The following is a 19,767-nucleotide window of genomic DNA, read 5'->3' on the forward strand; positions in this document are numbered from 1 at the left end:
CATGGAATTTAAAATAGATTACACTATTCGTAGGTCCCTAAAATATCAATTTAATAATCTCAATCATTTCAAATGTAATTCCTAATAAAAACCGATTTGATTTAGAATCCTTGCAAAATAGAAGCATTTTATTTTCAGACTCAGACTTTTGGACCCGCACTCTTTATATAAAGCGATAACAGACTTATTAGAGGTATGGTGTCTCCTGTAACAGGAAGAAGGTCATTCATGAGGAGGAGGAAGACGGTGTAGCCTAAGATCAAGGTCATTTTGAAAGCAGAGCGATCCATTTTCTGAGGAGGCAGGAGGAAGCTGCACAGATCTACGGTGATCAGGCAGTAGCTGGGGATCAGCAGGTTCACCACATACAGAGTAGGTCTGCGCTTCAGGACGATCTAATATGTGACAACCATTAGAACAAAAATTACAAAAATTAATTAATTAAAATGAAAACTTCCAAACACAGTGAAAGTGACACAAACATTGTAAACGAGTTCATCCCATCTGTCCAATCCATCCATGTTGAAGTATGAAGAGTTGGCGGATTTTCTGGCGGACATGTCAGTCAGTTGCCACTCTCCTTTAGTCTCCATGTACTTTAAAGATTTTTTGAGTGTGGCCTCCACTGGCTCTAAAAATAATATCTGAACATCTCGAACTGTAGGGGGAGAAATTAATCTGAATCAGTCCCAAAAGTCTGGGGCTCTCAAATTTAACACTTGATCAATCAAAGTTTATAGTTTTTAGACAGACAAAATTGTCAAATCCGAATAAAATGCCAAATACTTTGTTTTGGAATTGGAAGTGAAATCGGAACTTGAATGGATGACAAAAAAAAAATCATTACTTACTTGTATGCTTGTAAGAGCTGAATGTGTACGTGCAGTTTTGAATGTCGAAAGGAAAGGTGTAGATGTCTAGGTTGCAGGAGCTGATCACATGGACTGGCAGCTGATCTTCTGCTTTGCCATTGTTGTAAAGATAAAGGTAATATGTTTTGGGGGCTTGGTTGTCACTTATGCTGTAATTAAATAGGAACGGTATGTCACAGACATCCACAAGAGTTGTGCGTATTTTTGCAGAAAGTGAAAAAAAAGTTATATAAAACTTGGTAACCCATTGAAATGCAGCACATACCAGAGATATGCAAATAAATGCACATTGACCAAGCAGCATCTGTAGTTATATGTTAATATCCTCATATCCAGTTTGCTTAATTTATTAAGTCATTACTAGGTGTCAAGCACTAGTTTTTTCTTCTTCTTTTGTACTTGAGTCTATAGTAGCACATATAACTGCTTGTGGGAAAGCTGAGAATAAAGGATAGTCTGAACTTTAATGCAGCAAATTTGCAGTCTGTAACTCAAACCCTCAAGCTCCACTAACAAGCCAAAGTTACAAGTATGTTTATCCTAATCATTTTTGAACTTCCTTGGCTCATTGCTGAACTGTACAGAGCTCCACACATGACATGCAGGAAAAAAAAACGTATGCTACATGGTGCGCAGGATTGTTCCCTCGATATATAAATTGCGCACAGAATTTATATATCGAAGGAACGAATTTCTTCAGCGGATTCTGGCGAAAATTGGTGTGGGTTACACCAAGCATGACCTGAGGGCACATGAGAAGTTTCAGCACAGTGCAGTCTACTGGTCAAAAGATATGAAAATTCTGAACAAGAGTTAAAGAACCCTTGTCTGTAGTAAATAATTATAGAAAATTCCTTTCCATTTTGCTTGTGTTGTGCTTTCTGATATTTTTGAAGCTAAAGTTGTCCAAATTGGACTGTTGTGTAGTAATAATAGTTGAATAATAATCTTTTATTTTGGAACTCACAATTCATTGATGACAATGTCAGGCCTCCAGAGTTTTTTTCTTGGCAGTGTGATCCGGTCTGTTCCACATTCAACAGGATCCCAGCTCAAACCCTCAATAGTCCAGTCCTTCAAAGCATCAATGTCATTACCATTCATTCATTTTACTTGTATAGCAGATGGACTATATTTTAAGATGGATTTACGGATCGAATGACAAAGGAAGCTAACAGTTCGTAATAGACACTTACAAATCGCAGCCAGATAAATGTATCCAAGATTTGGGCTTTTTCATCCTAAAAGGGAAAACATCCACAGTTTTTATTTTGCCATTGACAATATTTGAACTGCATATGATTGCATACTGTGATTGTATACTTGGATATTTACGCACCACATCTAAAACCGCATACAAAACGAAACCCAACTGGATCTTTGTAGGTGTCCTTGGATTAATAACTGGCCGCACTTCGGTTTTGCCAAAGACGCTCTCTCTGAGCGCTTGTAGGAGAGACTCTGCGGTCGGCTGGGAGCAGTTTATAGTGTCTGCAGATCTCATGAGGGCAGCTGAGGTTTAGCCCCAAAGACAGAAAGAACACACACAAAAAAAATATTAATCCAAAAAGAAGGATTACAGTCCTAGAGGCCATAAGCACCTGCCACATATTTTGAACTGATTCTTACATTGCATAATAAAGCCAATGAAGACGAAATGCATTGTAGAAGATCGGCAGTTCATTGTGTATCCTGCAATGACAAAAATAAATCTGAATTCAACTCAAAATCAATGACTGATGGCTGAAGGCGATGACTTAATAGATCTGACATCACATTTTTACAGAAGCCACAAGGCTCGTGAAAAAGCTGCTTTATGCAGGCAGTATGCAGTTTACGGCAAATTTACCATTTTTTTAAACTTATAGTTACACAGCCTCTAGACCTCACTTATCACAAAAAAATCCAGGAAATTTCAGATTTGACAATATGGGACCTTTAAGATAGACAACACATGTTTGCAGAAACAAGATTAAGAGGTTACTGTAAAAATTACGCAAGTAAAAATGCTAGAGAAACAGTTTTCATTTTGCTAGAAGTTCCTTTGTGAGGACAACATATTATTTTTGCTAAATTATACAAAGTGTAACCTGACACTTTATTTTAAGGTCCAGATCTCACCATTAACAAACCATTAACTATGACTCTTGCCTCAATCAACTCATAATTTGCTGCTTGTTAACAGTTAGTAAAGTAGTTGTTAAGTTTAGGTATTGGGTAGGATTAGGAAAGTAGAATATGTGCTTTATAAGTAATAATAAACAGCCAATATGTTAATAATAGGCATGCTAATAAGCAGCTAGTAAGAATCAAAAAAAGTTTATTTTCAGAAGTAAATTTAATTAAGGATTAAAATAAATTTTGCGTATAGAAGATGACTGTAACTTTTATTTTTGTTGACACATAGTGTTATTTAGTACATATTTAGTACAGGTCTTTAAATTATGACTGTAGCTTTTGGTTGTTATTTTTATTTCTGGCATCCTAAATTCAATAATTCATGCATCAAAAGGGTTAAAAAACAGCAGTCTGCCCTGCAACCCTACTATTTATTCTCTGCTTGAGCATATACATTTAGCAAAGTTATAAAGCAAAACCATTGCTGCAAGACCATTAACTATCATAATTATTCTCAGCTGAAACCAAGCCTTTTTCGTTAATTACTGAATCTTACCTTGAATGCATACAGAAGCTCTATGTCCATTAAGTTCTTGGTCAGTGTTGTGATTAAGTAAGCCCCGCAGATTTTCATTTCAGGATAATTTCTCAGTTTGACAGGTATTGCGTTAGAATGGCGGGTAGGTATCCTAAATACAAATAAATGATTTGCTTAGGCAAATGAATTATTCATCTAGCTAGTGCTGGCATGCAATAGTGAACGTTTTTGAAAAAAATGACTTCCTTACTTTCTGGAAATATTAAACAATCGCCGACACAAGCCCAACATGCAAAAGACCAAATGTGTGGCAAAATAAATGTGGCGGTAACGGGGGTCTGTGGTGGAGCATACGTTTGCATGCTTAAAGCTGAGGTTAAGAAACGTGGCATTGTCTAAAACTGTGGTATGCATATGACATTCATATTGCATAAGAAAGTCTGTCTCTCTCTTTTAGATGTTTGCACACGTTCCAGGTTAATGAAACGCCAGCTACTGTATGCTATTAACAACAGATACAAACAATTGTATCTTAAAAGTACTTTTAAACAGTTTTGTTTACGCATTGTTTCATGTCATTATTTTAGACACTATTGCCCTTGTCTCCAAACTGCTAAAAGCCAACGTTTCAAAAGTAAGCCCTGATCAAAAATTATATATTTAAAAGATTCCTGTGCGCTAAAATCAGATTTTCACTATGCAACCATCTTTAATGATAATATTTCTTGTCTCGCTGCTCCAGGCTTATTAACACGTAAATTAATATAGGAATATTAAAATCTATTAAACGTAATTGTACGACACCGTTTTACATGTGACTCACCACACATAAATTATTACGTAGGTGTATTGAAAAGTAGTTTTAAAGTCATATTTTGGGAGTAGTCGCATTTAGTAGTATCCCAATGTTTTAAAGTTAAAACCATACACATAAATATGTAGATTAGGGATGGATTATGAGAAGAAGGTAAAGTGGTGTAAAGATAGAATTTTTTTTGTGTGTAAACCCATTGAGATTCTTAAATTCATTATAGTTTATTTGAATTTCCTATAGTTTATTTTTGTGGCTCAGTTCAGAAATCATACATTTCTAAATTTTATTTTCAGCAAGAAAAAGTTTATTTTTGTCATATATTTTATCCATTCCCAAGCGAAGTGCTAGAAACTGTAATCAGTGCTTCACAAAAGATGTAAAATCATGAACTGTTATCTATATATAAACAGTGATCTAAAAGTGTATAGCCATGTATTATTTTCATAATGCGTTCATAGTTTCCACTGCTACTCATCCTGGCAATTGGATTAACAATAGAAAAAACAAATACGAATGTAAGACAATTGAAGACAATTTGATTTAATAAATGGCTAATTGTATTTACAGGTTTAGTAATCATAAACACTTATCAGCTACAATATTAAAACCACCTGCCTGATACCACATAGTTCTCCTCGTGCTGCCAAAACAACTTTAAAGAATCAAGGCATGGACTTCGTAAGACGTCTCAATGTGTCCTGTATCCTATCTGGCACCAAGCAAGGACCTTTAATACCTGCATGTTGCGAGGTGGAGGATTTATTGGCCCATCACAACCCATAGATGCTCAGTTGGTTTGAGAATTAGAAGTTTGGAGGCCAAGGCAACACTTTGAACACTTTGTCATGTTCCTGAGCTGTTCTTGATCAACTTTTGCAGTGTTATCTTGCTAAAAGAGTCCAATGCCATTGCAATGGAGGAGTGTACATGGTCTGGTCTTAAGGGATTAAAGTAATATCTACATGATTGCCCGGACCCAAGGTTTCCCAGCAGAACACTGTCCAGAGCACAACCCTACCTCTGCTGATCTGCTTTCTTCACATATTGCATCTGGCTGCAATCTCTTCTAAGGACACATTCACCTAGACACCTAGTGATCTGATCTAAAAGAAAACGTGATTCACCAGACCTTTTTCCATCGCATCATAGTCCAGTGGATAAGCAGATCCATATGCAGCAAACAAACCACGACCATGCTTTCACCTAACCGTCTGACCATCATTTTTTCTCATAGTCACTTTCTTTTCAAGTCAGATCTTTTCACATGCTCTTATTTTTCCTGCTTCCAGCACATGAAATTCAAGAAAATACATGTTCATTTGCTGTCTAGCATATCCTAGACAGAGGCTTTATCTCAGTGGTTTTAATGTTGTGGCTAATCAGTTTACATTTCGTTTTGGTAGTTTTGTTTGGTTTAGTTATAATAAAGATGCAGATTTTTTGTACCAGCACACCCAAAATACTAAGATAGTCATGAAACTTACTGAGAGAAACACAATATAAATGCAGAAAAACAAGCGGTCAATGACTTGGCCCAAATGCATCCATTCCTCAGTGCTCTCATCAGTCTTCAGATGTTTTTCAACTTCCTGACGAATGGATAGCAACACGTGGCTTATCTTCTGAAGTTCCAGATAAGTGGGTGTCTTATGTTTCTCTTCCCTCTGAGGAGTTTCATAGTGTTTGGTCTCAGTTTGGCGGTCTACAGTTACAAGAGAAGTTATTGAAATATATTTTTTCAAACTTTTAATGAAAACCTAATCGAAGGTGACGTTGGTCGCCCCTTTTCCACAGGTTGGTATCACTCTTTTTATGAAATGTCTGCAATATACTGTACTTTGATTAAAATTCATAATTGGTTTGTAAAACAACAGAATTTTTACCTTCTCAAAAACTGTTCGTAGTGTTTTGTTGCGATAATTTTCAGAGATTGTCAGAAATTCAGCATGATTCACAGTGCATTTGCTGCTACGACCTACTTCTAGTGACTTCTAGTGTCTTCTGAAGCAGATCAATGGGTTTTTGTAACAACGATATTTCTATTTTTTAAATTATAACTCTGTTTTCTCGCGAGAGTCGTGTTCCAGCTTCTTGGCTGACCTTGGCGCATTCTTAATGTGAGAAATACTAAAGGCTGATAATGAGTTAAAAAGATGTCAGAGGATTTTACTATAAAATGAATGCAGCTTACATAATACATCAAGCCAGATGCCAGCAAGAAGCCAGAACTCTCGCATGCACATACATTCATGGGATGATTCACCTTCAGGATCACAGTTTTGGTCACCGGGTTTCTTGCTTAAGCAAACAAGTCTGGCGACATAGTTGAGGAAAAGCACCTTGACCCACTGAGGTAAAGGTCCGTAGTGAACGGAGCCACAATGTATATTAGTGATGAAGATCGTCTCCAGAAGACTGGCCACCATCAGAGCAAAGCACAGGGAGAAAAATGCATCTGGAAAGAGATTGAATTGAAACAAGTGGTAATCAGCTAGAGAAGAAAAGGGCACTTTAAAACTTAGTAACCGGCAGTGACTGCAATGAGTAACAAGAAAATCTGGCGTCCAACCAGTCTAAATCCTTGAAATGCGACTCATTAGAGCGTATACTACAATTGCACCCGTACTGGCAACAGGACATTTTAATATTAAAGTTCTGTACTCTTTTATCTGCTTTATAATTTGGGTTTTGTGTAGATCGGTTGGTAGAGCATTGCATTATACAATGATATGTGACCATGGGTTTGATCCCAGAGAATGTCTGCACTATAAATCATAATTTTGCACTATTTCTGTAAGGGAGGTGTGGTCATTCGTAGGAATTACGAATATTTACAAATTACTAAAAATCGGTGCAGAAAGTCCACACATTGCATTTAATTAAACATGCATTTTGATAATGACAATCATATGAGGACAGAAGTAACAAGACACTGTAATTAGTTATACGCTCGCAAGATGGCGCTTAACTTTAAAATGTAAATATAGGTCCTAATAAGGTGCATGCACAAACTACATATAGCGTAGTTTTTTATTGGAAAACAGACTTGAAAACCAACATGCCATGTGGCTTCTATACAAACTTATGAGAGGTAGGGAGTTTCCAGTGACGGGCAGCAGGTCGTTCATTAGCAGCAGGAATACAGTGTAACCAAAAATGAGGGTCATCTTGAAGGCAGAACGATCCACGTTTTGGGGAGGCAGGAAAAAGCTGAACAGATCTACAGTAATGAGGAAGCAGCTGGGAATCAGGAGGTTCAACACGTACATGGTGGGTCGACGGCTGAGGACGATCTGAATCATACAAACGTTTGAAATATTTAAGTGCTTCAAACTACAAAAAAAATATTTTTTCAACTTGTCCTTAGTTAGAAAATTTTACCAATTTGTGTTCATACATAGTAAGTGAGTGTATCGTAAGAAACATTTAGCTCTTCAGGAGGTATCGGAAATTTCTCAGCAAGGATGTCGACTAGCTCCCACTCTCCTTTGGTTTTCATCACAGATAAGGAACTCTGAAGGGTCGTCTCTGCTGTTTCGACAAAGAACAACTGAATATCGTCCGCTGTAGAAAACACCAAACCAATAAAGTAAAGCGCGATCATAAAGTAGCTTTAATTGAAAATCTATTCTTCAGTAGTGCCAACTCACCAGTGTGCTTGTATGAATTAAAAGTGAATGTGCAGTTCTGAATATCAAATGGAAAAGTGTAGATGTCCATGTTGCAGGAACTGATGACATGAATGGAACGATCATCCATAACCCAACCATTTTGTTCGACGTAGAGGTACAATGTTTCTGGGGATTTACTTTCATCCATGCTTCAAAACGCAACACAGACATGTACGCGGTTTTCAGCATCAACATAAATATAATGGCTTGATATGTTTTGATTGCAACTCACAATTCGTTAATCACAACATCAGGCATCCACAGTTTTTTTCTCGGCAGTGAGATTCTGTCCGTTCCACATTCAACAGGATCCCAGCTCAAGCCTTCGATATTCCAAAACTACAAACAAGCAAACAACGTATAGTTGCATGAAAAAGCAGGAGAATTATAAGCCTAAATATGGGTATAGAAGGACTTACCAAATACACCCAAATGAATGAATCAAATATTTGAGCTTTTTCATCCTGAAAGAGAAATATTAAGAATTTTAACACACATACTCAGTTGCACGGAGACCCGCTCACTAATATAACGAATTGTATCATTGACAAACCAATTGGAATGAGACTTCAAAATGGTGGTCAGCCAATTTTTATTTTAAACAGTCCAGTAATAATAATAGTGATCTATGAATTTGGAAACCCCAGGGTTCGGTGCTTGGCCCGCACCACTTTTTAAAATTCACAACCACGCTGCCTTTCCAGCTTCCGCTATGCAAATGATATTCAATTCCATTTATTGTTCCAGCAAGACACCTGCTTGTATTTCTGACTGTCTTGCCTTTTCTGAGTCTTCGTTCTAATTCTAATTCTACCCTTTTGTGCTTACTTCCACTGATATTCGTCACTGATAACTTACCACACCTAAAATCCCATACAGTGTGAAGCTCACGCTGATGTTGGTGGGAGTTTTCTGGTAATAAACCGGCCTCACGTCAGTTTTAAACAGGGTGCTGTCCTTCAGGGCAGCTAAAAGAGCATCTGAAGTAGGTTCGGAGCAGTTGACAGTCCATGCAGATTTCATTAACAGAGCTGCAAGATAAATTATATAAATGCTAAATAGAATAATATAAAAAAAATCGAAATCTTAAATTGACACCAAGAAGTGGACAACACTTTAGAACAGAATTTTAGAATGGCAACTAAAGTAATAAAGTTTAAACACTAGTTAAACATTACATGACTGGTTTCATTAACTTTTTACCAATTGATAAACTTCAATGAAAATAAAAAAAATGCAATTTTACTTTAATCTTACATTGTATGAGAAGACCGTAAATAATGAGCTGGGACTCTGAACGAACGGCTGTGAATCCAGCAGCCTATAACGATGAATAAATCAGTCATTTGTTGAATTATCGAGTGTAACATATATATCTTTTGTACATTTGTCTTTGTAGAATGCCTCCTGTTATTAAATGTGCAAAGACAAATAGATATTTATTTATTTTTCAAAACAAAAAATCCTTGTAACCCTTATAAAGACTTAAAGTTAAGTACTGGACATTTGGAATTTTACTCGACTGCATCTGCATTACATATGGAAACACTTAAATGTGTAAACTGTTCCTGGAAATTATTACATGCATGAAACAGTTCATCACATGTGAGAACACAATGTACAGAAGATGAACAAGACTATATTGTTAATTAACCGTATTGTATTTTTTTGACGTTTTGCATGCAGTAGACAAAATAAGCATTCAGAATAATGTAGGATTTCAACATCATGTCTTACCTGTGGCCGTGAGAGCAAAGCTAAGGGCATCATCTTCTTAAGAATGTAAAAACAGCTGGCAAAAAGTTTTCAAATATCTATAAATCTGCAGTTTCATGGTGTCTGTGAGGATTCAAATAGAGTATCAAACTATATACCAAAATGATTTGCCTACCTACTTGTCTGTCATAAAGTCCTAGAAGCCAACGACATGCAAAGCAAAAAAAATATGTGATGTAAATACCACATTACAAATCAGGTGGTTTCTGGTAATGATTAAGAATTTATTGATGCATTTAATAAACAACATAAATCAGTATTAACTAATAAAACTAATAAAAGTTATGCGGTTAACATTACTAACATGGATTTGGGGTAGCTGTCGAAGGTAGCTGTGATACAGATAGAAATAAAATATGAAATTCCAGGACTGATTTTTTCCATGAAAGCAAATAAAACAGTTTTATTTTAGCAGTTTGAGGGGAAATGCGAAGTGCCTCAACAGAAAATACAGTTAAATATGTTTTGATTCTGCTTTAAAAAATGACTCAGCGCACTCATGTTGAGTCTCGTGAAGTGACTCACTAGTCTATTTTTAACTTTCAAGTCATAAGAAGCAAAACTGAACCTAGTGCATTACAGCACACAGTATCCGTTTTGATTTCCGAAGGCAAGATTCCAAAGGTCAAATAAACAGAGATAGTGGAGTGTAAGTGGAGAGATAGTGAGATTTTAACTCTACATAAGCTAATGCTATTGGCTGATTGAAATTGCATAAGAAAGTTATAAGACCTTTATCTGTCCTAATGTGTCTGCTATCCTGTCTCTGTCACAAAGGATCAAGCCTGTGATAGCAGGAATCACAGAAATGAAACTGAAAGTTAATTTCTCCCAAAATGTTTTTCCTCCGCCTCTGAAAGAGCTTTCCTTTTTCCTTTCCTTATAGCAGAGATCTCTCCTTGTAATGTAACTCCTATTCATTCCACGACTAACACCAAGTCCATTCCTGAGAGATAACGTCAATCCCTATCCTACATTTTGATATTTCAGGCAGAAACTGATCATTTCCACATGATTTTTTCTTCAGGTGTGAAAAAGAAATTATGCAATGACAAATAATTGAAAGTAAATCTTTTATTATTATTGTAAATCACCAAAAATATCTTAGTCTATTAAAATTATAGTGTATCGTTTCATTAACTTGAAAAGGATTTAAACATAACAGAATTCCATTGGTGACATTTTTATTTCAGACAGCTCAATATTGTTTGTGAAGCATTTTTGAAAATATACACATAGACCAAAAAAAAATCATGAAATGTTGCAGAAAATAACTATTAGCCATAAAGCATTATTAACTTCCATTAATAAACAGCAACATATTACAGGTGCAGTAGTTATATGCTGTACTCAACATTTCTATATAGTTTATTTGGTTTATTTATATTAAAGATGCATTTTTCTTGTACCAATACAGCCAGAAGGCTACAATAGTGATGAAACTAATTGAAAGAAATGCAATATACAGGCAAAAAAGCAAGCGGTCAATGACTTGACCCAAATGCATCCACTCGTCTGCACTCTCATCAGCTGGCAAATGTTTATGAACCTGCTGACGGATGGACAGTAACTCGTGGCTTATCTTCCTGAGTTCCAGAAGAGCGGGTGTTTTAAATGCAGCATCACTCTGGGTGTTTTCAACGGCAGGATCACAGTGTTTGATATCAGTTCGGTGCTCTATGGGCACAAGAGAAATTGCTAAAAAAAGAAGAAGAGTTTTGGTAGTACATAGCACTCTAAATTCGTAGAGAGTTAGTTCGCCCCTAAATGAAAATTCTGTCATTAATTGCTCCCCACTCATGTCGTTCCAAACCCGTAACACCTTTGTTCATCTTCAGAACACAAATTAAGATATTTTGCTGAAATCAGAGCGCTATCTGACCCTCCATAGACAGCAACACAACAAATCGGATATCCAGAAATGTAGTAAAAACATTTGAATATCCAGAAAAACAGGCTGTGTGACATCAGTAGCTCAACTTTGGTTTTGTGACGCTACGAGAATACTTTTTTGCGCAAGAAAACACCCCAAATAACGCAACATCAAGCACGATAAAGCGTGTGTATGCGTTGCATTATGATACTCTCTAGAATGGCGGAAGACGTAACTTAGGGGGAAAAGAGTGGTTGAGTAAATTATGAATAAAAAGTATTCTCGTCATGTCGCAAAAATGAAGTGGAGCTACTGATGTCACATCCTGTTTTGCAAATGTATTTACTACGTTTCTGGATCATTTCCATTGTGTTGCTGTCTATTGAGGTTCAGATAACTCTACGATTTCATCAAAAACTTGTGTTCTGAAGATAAACAAAGGCTTTAAGGGTTTGGAACGACATGAGGGTGAGTAATTAATGACAGAAATTTCATTTTGGCACAAACTAACGTATTAATTCTGATTGTCCAGTCGTGTTTAGTTTATTGGTTTCAAACTCAATTCGTGGACATGCAGTGATCTTATAGGATTTCAATTTCTGTTTCACATGGCAATTAAGAATAAAAACTCAGAATTGGGAAAAAAGAGAATTTTTTGGTGATGGAAAAAAGCTTCCATAAAATGGATGTCGAAAAAAAAAAACTCACCTTCAGAATCACAATATTGCTCATTGGGTTTCTTGCTTAAATGAACAAGTTTGGCGACATAGTTAAGGAAGAGCGTCTTCACCCACTGAGGTAAGGGTCCATAGTGAGTGGAGCCACATTGGATATTTATTATAAGAATTGTCTCCAGAAGACTGGCCACCATTAGAGCCAAGCAGAGGGAGAAAAAAGCATCTGGAAAAACATAGATACTGCTTCATGAAATCATTTAAAACACAAATACTTCACATTTAGAATGATACATCTATACAAACTTATGAGAGGTAGGGAGTTTCCAGTGACGGGCAGCAGGTCGTTCATTAGCAGCAGGAATACAGTGTAACCCAAAATGAGGGTCATTTTGAAGGCAGAACGATCCACATTTTGAGGAGGCAGAAGAAAACTGAAAAGATCTACAGTAATAAGCAAGCAGCTGGGAATCAGGAGGTTCACCACGTACAGAGTCGCTCGACGCCTGAGGACGATCTAATAAAGGACAAAAGTAATTCAAACAACTTCAATTAGAATGCGATGCATTTAATAAAAATATTATTATATTATTAAATATTAGCAAATCCACAATTTCACAAGCTGCTGATTTTGTATGAATTCATAAAATGTTATTTGTGGAAAATAATCTAATCAAGAAGGTCCATTCCTTAGTGAAGATTGAACAGACAGTAAAATTGCCTGCAGTTAGCCAAAACTTAAAATAGTAATGAATTGCCATGAGAGAATGTTGGGCTTGACTAACAATATTTTCTAGTTTAAATACAAGTTTTTTTATTGGAGTTAAAATGATAATACATAGTATGTAAGTGTGTCCCGCGAGGTATTCATTTCTTGAGGAGGTATCATAGGTTTTTCAGCAAGCATGTCGACCAGCTCCCACTCTCCTTTAGTTGCCATCACATTGAGAGAATTTTTGAATGCTTCCTCCACTGGTTCAGCAAAGGACAAGTGAACATCCAGCACTAAAGAGCAAACAAATTTTTGGGGTCTAGCAACATGGTAATAGTTATCAGTAAAATTTTATTCAGTCAGGATAACTTACCAGTGTGCTGGTATGAATTAAAGGTGAATGTGCAGTTTTGAATATCAAATGGAAAGGTATAGATGTCCAGGTTACAAGAACTGATGACATGAAATGGAAAATCATCCATTACCCTACCAGCATATTCAATGTAGAGGTAATATGTGTCTGGGACTTTATTTTCATCAATGCTTCAAATGAAAAAGAGATATGGGTGTTATGTTCTTTCTGGTATCCATGTAAAGAGTTTTTAATTGTAAGTCTCCAAAAATCTAGTAATCTAGATTCAGAAACACAGATATGTTTAAACTCACAATTCGTTAATGACAATATCAGGCCTCCACAGTTGTTTTCGTGGTATAGAAATTCTGTCTGTTCCGCATTCAACAGGATCCCAGCTCAAACCTTCAATATTCCAGACCTACAGAACGTCAAAATTGTGAACAGCAGATCTATTAGTGAGTCTCTGGCAAAATCATTGTACCACTGAGGTCTACACATATTTCGTTTGTGTGCTGATGAGCCAGTCAAGTCATGTCTTACAAGAAACATATGTGACTTTACCCTTGAACAATATGCTAACTTAGCTTTAAGATTCTGTCTTACTCCTAAAACTATGGTCTACGGCTCACCTTCCCCTGTGATCAGTAAGTTTCTGTGTGCTTTGGCCTGGTGGTCCCAAGTCTATTGGTATCTCTGCTCATTAGTAGGGGGTCCCAAGTATTCTGGTATTCTCTGCTCCCTAGCCTAGCAGTCTAAAGTCCATTTATCTCTGTGCTCCTTACCCTGGTGAAACAAAGACTATTGTTTGTTGTTCACACAAGTCTATTGGTCTCTGTGCTTTCTAGCCTGTTGGCCCAAGTTCACTGGCTTCTGTGCTCCTTGGCCTGGGGGTACAAAGTCCATTGGTTTCCGTGCTCATAAGTCTGTTGGTCTCTGCATTCCATAGCCTGGTGGCCATTGATCTCTATGTTCCTTGCTGAAGGTCTCATGTCAACTAGTTTCTGTTCTCTCTAACCTGGTGGCCTAAGTTCATTGGCCTCTGTGGTCCCTAGCTCGGTGGTCCCAGTTGTAATTATCTTAGCATGTTTGCCCAGTGGTCCAGTGGTCTTCATGCTCGTTGGCCTGGCGGTACAAAGTCCATTGATTACTGTCCTCACAAGTCTATTGGTCTATGTGCTCCCTAGCCTGTTGGCCCAAGTTCATTATCTCCTGTGCTGCTTGGCCTTTTGGGCCAAAGTCATTTGGTCTCTGTAGTCCTTGGACTGGAAGTCAACTAATTTCTGCGCTCCCTAACCTGGTGGCCCAAGTCCATTGTCCCATGTGCCTATATAGCTTGGTGGTCCGAGTTGTAATTGTCATTGTGTGTGTTTTCCCAGTGGTCCTAAGTTCATTTTTCTCTGTGCTTCTTGGCTCATTGCTCCCAAATGCATTGGTTTCTGTGCTCCCTAGCCCAGTGGTCCCAAGACTGACAGTCTTTGTGCTCCCAGGCTTGGTAAAAAAAAAAACTAAAATGATCTTGAACTCACTAAGGTCCCTGTTGTCGCCATAGTTGCATCCCCTGAACTCCCTGTCTCTGCACCTGCTATGGCCTCCAGATCCCCAGTGGTCTTCAGTTCAGCACATTGGTCTCTGGCTCCAACCTGATTTTCCACTCTGCTGGCCTCACCATTGTCTCCAGCTCCTCTGGGTCCACCGTTGGGGTTTTAATCTCTTCCATGGTGTTCCTCAGTTCCTTCTGTGTAGTCTTTATTGTGATTGGTTACACCTGAAATTCTCCCCAGGTGTGCCTTTTTATCTTATTAGTCCATATAAGCCCCAGTGCCCTTGTGTTCTTTGCTAGGTCATTTGTTTGTATTTTTTGGAGGTCTGTACCTTTTGCCATGTCTTTATTAAATATCTATCTGCGATTGGATTCTGCACTTATTTTATATAGTCTCCTCTACACCTCAAGTCATCTTTTCACAATTTTCTACTGTTCTCATTTTTAAGTTAAAATTAATTTGTTTTATTTATTTATCAGTAAATAAAATAAGAGATATTGCAGCAGTTGCAATATGGCTTACCAGATTCACCCAAAGGAATGTGTTAAGTTTCTGTGCCTTTTCATCCTGAACGAGAAAAAGATGATTGATTATTGATTTTGTCAATATTACCTTTAAATAATCCATAAAACAGTTATGCCAGGTTTGCACCATTACTTGACGTCTTAAAATTATACAATCTCTAATATAATCTGTTATACAAGTTTTACATTAGATGTAGTTGTGTTTAAATAGATGTTTTTAATCCATTGTTTTATAACAATTTACTTTCAAACTGAATTATTTAAAGACCCTTCATAGAAGCAAGATTGGTTGCAAATGGTTATGAATACCATAATGTGTGGCCATAATGGAGAATTGTTGAATCGATTAGAACTTACCACATCTAAAATCCCATACAGAGTGAAAGTAACATTGATGTTGGTAGGAGATTTCAAGTTAATAACTGGCCTTATTTCAGTTTTGCCAAAGATATTTTCTTTCAGGGCTGTTAAGAGACCATCTGTAGTAGGTTCAGAGCAGCTGAGGGTCTCTGTAGATTTCATCAGTAGAGCTAGAAGAATAAAATTGCAAATTAAATATTGTTAAATCCTAATTATACTTTATAATGTAAACATCAGTCTTTACCCTAATAATACATATATGTACATTATTTACAATGTTTACTATACAATATACCATGTTTACTAAATTAATATAAATTAAAACATTAAGAGTCATGAATCAAATTATATACAAACTACTCTGGGTTTTTGATTGTTGGTTCATACATGAGTTTATGAATTTGAAAAGTAATTTTTTTCTTACACTGAATGATGAGACCGCAGATAATGAACTAGAAATGTGGAAGAATATCTGTTACAATGGTGTTAACAGACAACGCAATATTATACATTTTAATAAAGCTCTAAACAATGCTATATACTTTAGCTATTGCATTACTATTTCATGACTATGTCTTACCTGTGGTCTTGCAAACAAAAGTGAAGCCATCAGCTGAAGAATGTGAAGTAAAGATGATAACAGTAAAGATGTTATAAAATATATATTAGGCTCTTACTTCACAGTTTCCTCTGTGAAGACTGAAATGGACCCTCAGGCAAACTATGTACAAAAACTGATTTGCTTAGACAAAGTAAAACCAAAAGAGATCTTTGACCTCAAAATTTCCATTTATTTTATCATCCCAGAATACAGAAGCTAAAACATGCAAAGCACAATATATGCGATGTAAAACCCACAATAAAAATATGGTGGTTTGTGTAGTAGCCTACTGTTTTACATTAAGCTGGGCTGCAGTGAATTCAGTTAAAGTACGATACAATAACCGATCAACAAAAGAGTAGAAGTCATCCAATAAAATTAATAAAACAAGTACTTAATTTTTGCCAGTATTACAAATGCTTTCAATGATCTGGTCACTTAGAAGATTTGAGCATTGAAATCAATCTCAGTTGGCTTGACTGCAGATGCCAAGTTGACAGGCTTCACAGTGAGCACTTTCATGCGGCCCATTGTGTCTGCCATCCATCACCGAGGGTATCCTCCATTCGCCCATGTGTTCTTGATAGCATTTCCTGCGGATATTTTTAACTAGTTTCTCAACCAGCACATCAGTGTTTTCCACTGAGAAGTTTGGATCCTCCCACTCAGCGTCACTGCACGTCCTACACTCCTGTTTGTAGCATCGCAGTTTAATGGTTCCTTGTCTGCTTTCACTGTTCAGCTGGAAATGAAACACCACCTGCACCCTACTAGACCCCCAGGTTCTTCTACAAAGAGAACACTTGAACCTTTTTGAAAATGACATGGAAAATAAATCAGTTTATACATCTTCTAAAATATTCAGGTCCAGTCATTACTATGTATGATGACTCAATGTTAACAAACATTAACTAACATGAAGCAATGAACAGTTGAATACGAAATAACATTAACAATGATTATTGCATACATCATAAATCTTAATACAGTAAAAACACTGTTTAATATCTTTTATCTGTGGTGAAGTTATGCTCTTACTCTGCAAAGGAGCCAGAAATGTACTGGTGCCAATCAGGAGCTTGACCGTGTTCCTCAATAGTCTGATCATTTTCAATGTTCCAGGTGTCACCGTGAAGATCGCTTGCTTTCTTCTGTAAAGAACTGTTCCACCGCGACGTCATGTCTGTTTTCTCTCAGAGATCTCGTAGGAATGATGCTCTGCCTTGTTTTTACCCACTGAATATTTACACTGTAGCTGTGTCTCAAACCACAGAAACAAAACTGAAACTACAAGTGTGTATCTGTTTCTACAACACAAAACTTTATAAAGTAACAGAGATAGTGAATAAGGAATAAGGCAGAATGAAGATTTATGACCCGTAATCATCATATTAATTTGTTACATGAATTATATTTATTGCTTTATTGTATATATGCTATTAAATAATATAAAAAAACCTCCTTGTGTTCCTATGGCTGGTAACATAAACTGCTTAGACAAGTCTTACAAGTTAGTCATCTGATTTTTAAAATAGTTTTAAAGACAGGTCATAAGACATTTACATAAAAGGTAGACTGATTTAATTTTGACTGACTAAGACTTGAATAACCGTTAGTTGGTCGGACTGTACCAGTTTGGTGGAAATTACAGTGTTTAAATGTAGATTTAACACTATCGGACTGATAGAGTTGAATCTACATTTAACCACTAATTTCCACCAAACTGGCTCAACCAGGAAAAGGCACGCTCTTTGCAGTAAACAAAATATCTGTAAACCCGTAGGCCGTCGCACAGGCAAGGTTTTTGTCCGACATTTTTGCACGCTGAAAAATAAATACGACCTAATGCTCTGTTAATGGCGTTTACACTGACTCTGAAACTTCCGTCTGTTCTAAAAATATTCGAATCGGGTTCGATTTCTTGCATTTGTTTTGCCTATGTAGCAAGCATTTTGAGAACGCCAAAATCCAGAATGGAGATCGTCAAGTTCCTTCCCCCTTGCCTTGCTGCGCGAAGCACCATAGAGGTCGCAGACGCTGGTGGTCTTCTTATCAATATGTGGCTTTAGTATGGCTAGCAAAGGATCAAACTGAGCAAAGTAAATTTAGAATCACTCATGATTATCGCACTGCTCCTCGATCTAAGTGCATGGCCTAAAGCGCAGTTGCACTAAGGTTGTTTCCCAATCCACTTACGCTAGTATAATTCGTAATATTTGACATGTTTGTTTGCTGCTGCACATCCCTGTGTGTAATAAAGCAAAGTGAATGCACATTGTGGACTCGCCCAGAGATGTGTTTTCTACTAACATGCTATTTAAATAAAAATGAATAACCATTGCACTATTGACTTTATTGACCAGGTTTGAGCCGGTCTATGGTGCAATCTATTTTCAGTTCTAGCAAAATGAGGACTGCGTTAGGCTGAAACGAGCAACTTTTCTTTCTTTTTTCTCGTCGAGAAGCTATTTTTCACAAAAGATTCATTCATATGCATCAGACTCAGTGCGCAAGGTTTTTTTTCGCGACAAATTTTAGGATGACGAATATGGAAAAAACGCACGCGACTTGATCGTTATCAGTGACCGGTTCGAGGACCTGGAGGGCAAAACATCCATAGAACTGTGTAAACTGTCCATCTTTTTCACGCAAATATTTAGATCACCTCTTAAAAGAACAAAATTCTACTTTTGGCAACTTGCAAGTCCCCGTGGCAATATTTCAGTCATTAAACAGCTCGACAAAACATTGTAGAAACCTTTAAGAGTGCCTTAATATTTTACAAACAGTAGTATTAAAATAAACTCAGTTATCTCTGTATTAATGATACGTAGTTTACAAAGTAAAGCAGATGAAGTCAGAATATGAACGCAATCCGGTTAAGGTTTCCGGTTCAGTTTTCCTTATGCTGCTTCATCTACTTCCCTGTACAAAATATACATAATGTGTATTTACTAAATTTCACATTTTAATATCTGTCTTTTCCTACATTACTAATTAATGAAAACTGCGTAAAAATAACAGTATTTCCCACATTTTTTGAAACACACTGTAGTTTATACTCATCTCTTTATGGCAACAAATGCTCCTAAATATGTTTCTCCCTCATTTTTTTTTTTTGTTAACAATGCTTTGCAAACCTGAAATGCGTACTGGAAATATACTGCTATTAACTTTGTATTAAAAGCTTTTTGTCAAATTATAGTTTATTATGCATGCATATTATATTTCAAAGTTGCTTAAGTAAAATATAGTAGTTTATAAGACACAATAAAACAAAGAGCATATGTAGGTTTTTGGGTTGGTTTTATCAAAGTTGTAGGCTAGTCAATATCCGT

General features: G+C 36.6%; 4 protein-coding genes across 6 annotated transcripts; all 4 read right to left on the reverse strand.

Moving 5' to 3' along the window:
* Positions 1-3,623, reverse strand: LOC122327187 (5-hydroxytryptamine receptor 3E-like). The gene is made up of 8 exons (XM_043222372.1): positions 3,547-3,623; positions 2,502-2,564; positions 2,212-2,384; positions 2,069-2,113; positions 1,840-1,946; positions 852-1,021; positions 483-658; positions 1-395 (listed from the first exon to the last, which is right to left on the reverse strand). The coding sequence occupies exons 2-8, from the start codon at positions 2,554-2,556 to the stop codon at positions 141-143; spliced, it is 981 nt and encodes a 326-aa protein (XP_043078307.1). The 5' UTR covers positions 2,557-2,564; positions 3,547-3,623; the 3' UTR covers positions 1-140.
* Positions 3,624-4,678: 1,055 nt separating this feature from the next.
* On the reverse strand, positions 4,679-9,901 carry LOC122327186 (5-hydroxytryptamine receptor 3A-like). Its single transcript, XM_043222371.1, has 10 exons — positions 9,751-9,901; positions 9,271-9,334; positions 8,872-9,044; positions 8,433-8,477; positions 8,246-8,352; positions 7,993-8,162; positions 7,740-7,906; positions 7,425-7,635; positions 6,606-6,797; positions 4,679-6,044 (listed from the first exon to the last, which is right to left on the reverse strand). The coding sequence occupies exons 1-10, from the start codon at positions 9,781-9,783 to the stop codon at positions 5,761-5,763; spliced, it is 1,446 nt and encodes a 481-aa protein (XP_043078306.1). The 5' UTR covers positions 9,784-9,901; the 3' UTR covers positions 4,679-5,760.
* A 988-nt stretch (positions 9,902-10,889) lies between these two features.
* LOC122327283 (5-hydroxytryptamine receptor 3C-like) lies at positions 10,890-16,510 on the reverse strand. Of its 3 annotated transcripts, none has more exons than XM_043222512.1 (10): positions 16,409-16,510; positions 16,253-16,280; positions 15,826-15,998; positions 15,467-15,511; positions 13,715-13,821; positions 13,422-13,501; positions 13,175-13,341; positions 12,643-12,853; positions 12,371-12,562; positions 10,890-11,487 (listed from the first exon to the last, which is right to left on the reverse strand). In XM_043222512.1, exons 1-10 carry the CDS (start codon positions 16,436-16,438, stop codon positions 11,171-11,173), a joined length of 1,350 nt encoding a protein of 449 aa, XP_043078447.1. In that variant the 5' UTR covers positions 16,439-16,510; the 3' UTR covers positions 10,890-11,170. The 3 variants fall into 3 exon arrangements, with proteins under 3 accessions (XP_043078447.1, XP_043078446.1, XP_043078445.1); XM_043222511.1 differs by having other exon boundaries at positions 10,890-11,466; positions 13,422-13,591; XM_043222510.1 differs by having other exon boundaries at positions 13,422-13,591.
* Positions 16,511-16,598: 88 nt separating this feature from the next.
* On the reverse strand, positions 16,599-19,709 carry si:ch211-276k2.1 (uncharacterized protein LOC565147 homolog). The gene is made up of 2 exons (XM_043222516.1): positions 17,468-19,709; positions 16,599-17,238 (listed from the first exon to the last, which is right to left on the reverse strand). The coding sequence occupies exons 1-2, from the start codon at positions 17,608-17,610 to the stop codon at positions 16,896-16,898; spliced, it is 486 nt and encodes a 161-aa protein (XP_043078451.1). The 5' UTR covers positions 17,611-19,709; the 3' UTR covers positions 16,599-16,895.
* Positions 19,710-19,767: the final 58 nt, after the last annotated feature.

The sequence above is a fragment of the Puntigrus tetrazona genome, chromosome 22 (genome assembly GCF_018831695.1).
Source record: "Puntigrus tetrazona isolate hp1 chromosome 22, ASM1883169v1, whole genome shotgun sequence".
Taxonomy (NCBI): domain Eukaryota; kingdom Metazoa; phylum Chordata; class Actinopteri; order Cypriniformes; family Cyprinidae; genus Puntigrus; species Puntigrus tetrazona.

Coding starts and splice junctions, on each gene's coding strand:
- LOC122327187 (XM_043222372.1), bottom strand. CDS start 2,556: ATGAACTGCCGATCTTCTACAATGCATTTCGTCTTCATTGGCTTTATT. Junction 1,947..2,068: donor CATTTATCTGGCTGCGATTT/GTAAGTGTCTAT, acceptor GATGCTTTGAAG/GACTGGACTATTGAGGGTTT. Junction 659..851: donor CAGCTCTTACAAGCATACAA/GTAAGTAATGAT, acceptor CTCCCCCTACAG/TTCGAGATGTTCAGATATTA.
- LOC122327186 (XM_043222371.1), bottom strand. CDS start 9,783: ATGATGCCCTTAGCTTTGCTCTCACGGCCACAG. Junction 9,335..9,750: donor CTTTGCTCTCACGGCCACAG/GTAAGACATGAT, acceptor TCATCGTTATAG/GCTGCTGGATTCACAGCCGT. Junction 8,163..8,245: donor GATGTTGTGATTAACGAATT/GTGAGTTGCAAT, acceptor TGCGTTTTGAAG/CATGGATGAAAGTAAATCCC.
- LOC122327283 (XM_043222510.1), bottom strand. CDS start 16,438: ATGGCTTCACTTTTGTTTGCAAGACCACAG. Junction 15,999..16,252: donor CTGCGGTCTCATCATTCAGT/GTAAGAAAAAAA, acceptor TTATTCTTCTAG/CTCTACTGATGAAATCTACA. Junction 13,822..15,466: donor CATTCCTTTGGGTGAATCTG/GTAAGCCATATT, acceptor GACGTTCTGTAG/GTCTGGAATATTGAAGGTTT.
- si:ch211-276k2.1 (XM_043222516.1), bottom strand. CDS start 17,610: ATGACGTCGCGGTGGAACAGTTCTTTACAGAAGAAAGCAAGCGATCTT. Junction 17,239..17,467: donor ATTTCTGGCTCCTTTGCAGA/GTAAGAGCATAA, acceptor ATTTTCAAAAAG/GTTCAAGTGTTCTCTTTGTA.